General features: G+C 54.6%; 1 protein-coding gene across 1 annotated transcript; it reads right to left on the bottom strand.

The window, feature by feature from the left end:
- Nucleotides 1–490: 490 nt before the first annotated feature.
- MAA_00372 (Glycoside hydrolase, family 3) lies at nt 491–1,630 on the bottom strand (the record flags this gene model as incomplete). Its single annotated transcript, XM_007818370.2, has 1 exon — nt 491–1,630. The coding sequence occupies one exon, from the start codon at nt 1,628–1,630 to the stop codon at nt 491–493; it is 1,140 nt and encodes a 379-aa protein (XP_007816561.2).
- Between the last annotated feature and the right edge of the window lie 292 nt (nt 1,631–1,922).

Below are 1,922 nucleotides of genomic sequence, written 5' to 3'. Positions count from 1 at the left end.
TTGATAAGATTGTTTTTCTGTAGCTCGTACTCTTTAAGGACATCTTCCAACTATCACAGGTTAGTCTGAAAGCATTGACTTGAGACGCTGTAAGATTGACTTCTGTATTGACTTGAGACGCTGTAAGATTGCCTGCTGCCACACAGCACGATCATATGGGACAGCTTAGACACAGTGAGAGACTCTTGATTTCCTACATAAAGAGTGGAACCATACAAAACTAAATACTTGTTGTAATACTGCTGCCTTGAATGAGCGCCTTGATCTTGACAACTTCAGCCTCAGCGTTCGGATTAAAGTCTGACACCTGCGGTCTTTTTGGCTATCATAGAAACACTTGAGTTCGGTTGATCGAGTTGATTGCCTCCCGGTTATCTATATCAATTAAGCTTGCAACAAACTTCTGCCAATTATCCCAGTTACCAGTCCCCGTGAGAATAAATTCAGTCTTGGACAGTATTCCCGCAAACAAGCCACGTCACCAGCCACCCTACGCTACAATCCTGCTACGGACAGCGGCGATGCGCTCCGTGGCAGCATCGAACTCCGCTCTGCCCAGCAGACCTTTCTTCAGAGCCTGCACAACCGCTATTCTCACAGCCTCTCCCTGCATCCCACCCCCTATTCCCCCAGCCTCTCCCTGCATAACGTCCTTCCCGCTCGCCAGCAAGATGTCCATGCCGGCCACGGCAGCAGCTGTACCCCTGGCGGCGGCATCACCATACGCAGCAAGAGAGCCAGCCTCTAGGGCATCCGTAATCGTGACACCCTTGAAGCCCAGCCTGCCACGGAGCTCGCCCTTAATCCACTTCTCACTCAGGCCGGCTGGCCGTTGATCCAGGGCGGGATACACGGCCCACGAGGCCATGACCATGTCGACGCCGGCCTCGATGGCTGCCACGTACGGCACCTGGTCGACCCCGCGGATCTCGGAGAGCGTCAGGTTCAGCACGACGGGTTCCTCGTCGGTATTGGCGTTGTTTGAGGCCGCCCCCAGGCCGGGGAAATGCTTGGCGCACGCGGACACGCACTCGCCCTGCTGGGCGGTGATGAAGGGTACCGCCGCGCCCACGACCTGCTGTGACGTGTTCCCAAACGACCGCTGGTAGTAGTCGGTGAAGTCACCCGGCTGCCGGAAGACGTCCAAAACGGGCGCCAGGTTCGAATTGCACTGATAGCGCTTGAGACTGGAGGCAGCGCCAGCACCGGCCGCCTCGCCCGCGGCGGCCGGATCGGCAGAAGCCCCGATCTTCTTGGCACTGAGGTTCGGCTCGCCATCCTTGATGCGCCGCACCTGCCCGCCCTCTTGGTCCGTTATCACGAGGAAGCGGACGTTCTTTCCCGTCTTCTTCTTGAGGAGGGCCGGCGCTGGCGAGGATTCGTATGCGTCCTTGAGGACGGACATGGCCTGTGAGGTATTGCCGTCGACATTGACGCCGAACAGGATGACACCGCCGACGAGCCCGGCCTTTGTGAGCATCACCAGTTCATGCGGGGGGTGGCTGGACGATGGGAAAGAATAAACAACGTGTTGACCGGCGAGAATGTCTAGCTCGTCGCAACCCGTGGCTTGAGCAGCTATCAGCAAGAAGGTGGCCGCCACCAGAGACTTGAAGATGTGATTTGGCATTGTAAGAGGGCAACACTCCATAATTTCTTGAATTTTTGTTTTGGAAAGAAGAAGGTGTCGATTTGTTTCTTCCTGTTACAAGCCAGATCTAGTTCATTTTTTAAAGCAGAATGGCCGCTATCAAAACGCAGGGCGAGCCACCATCATCATTGCAAGCATCTAGGTCAAGGTTCCCTGGGGCGCAACATCTGAATGTAACATTGCGATCAGGGTTTTAGGTCTAGCACCAAAAAAATTAGAAATTGCTGAGACTAAAGTATCTTCCCCAGCATGACGACTTATCTATCTCGGT

Source organism: Metarhizium robertsii, assembly GCF_000187425.2.
Source record: "Metarhizium robertsii ARSEF 23 chromosome Unknown MAA_Scf_3, whole genome shotgun sequence".
Lineage (NCBI taxonomy): Eukaryota > Fungi > Ascomycota > Sordariomycetes > Hypocreales > Clavicipitaceae > Metarhizium > Metarhizium robertsii.
Note: the sequence above shows the minus strand (reverse complement) of the source record. Positions and strands in the feature narration are given on the sequence as shown.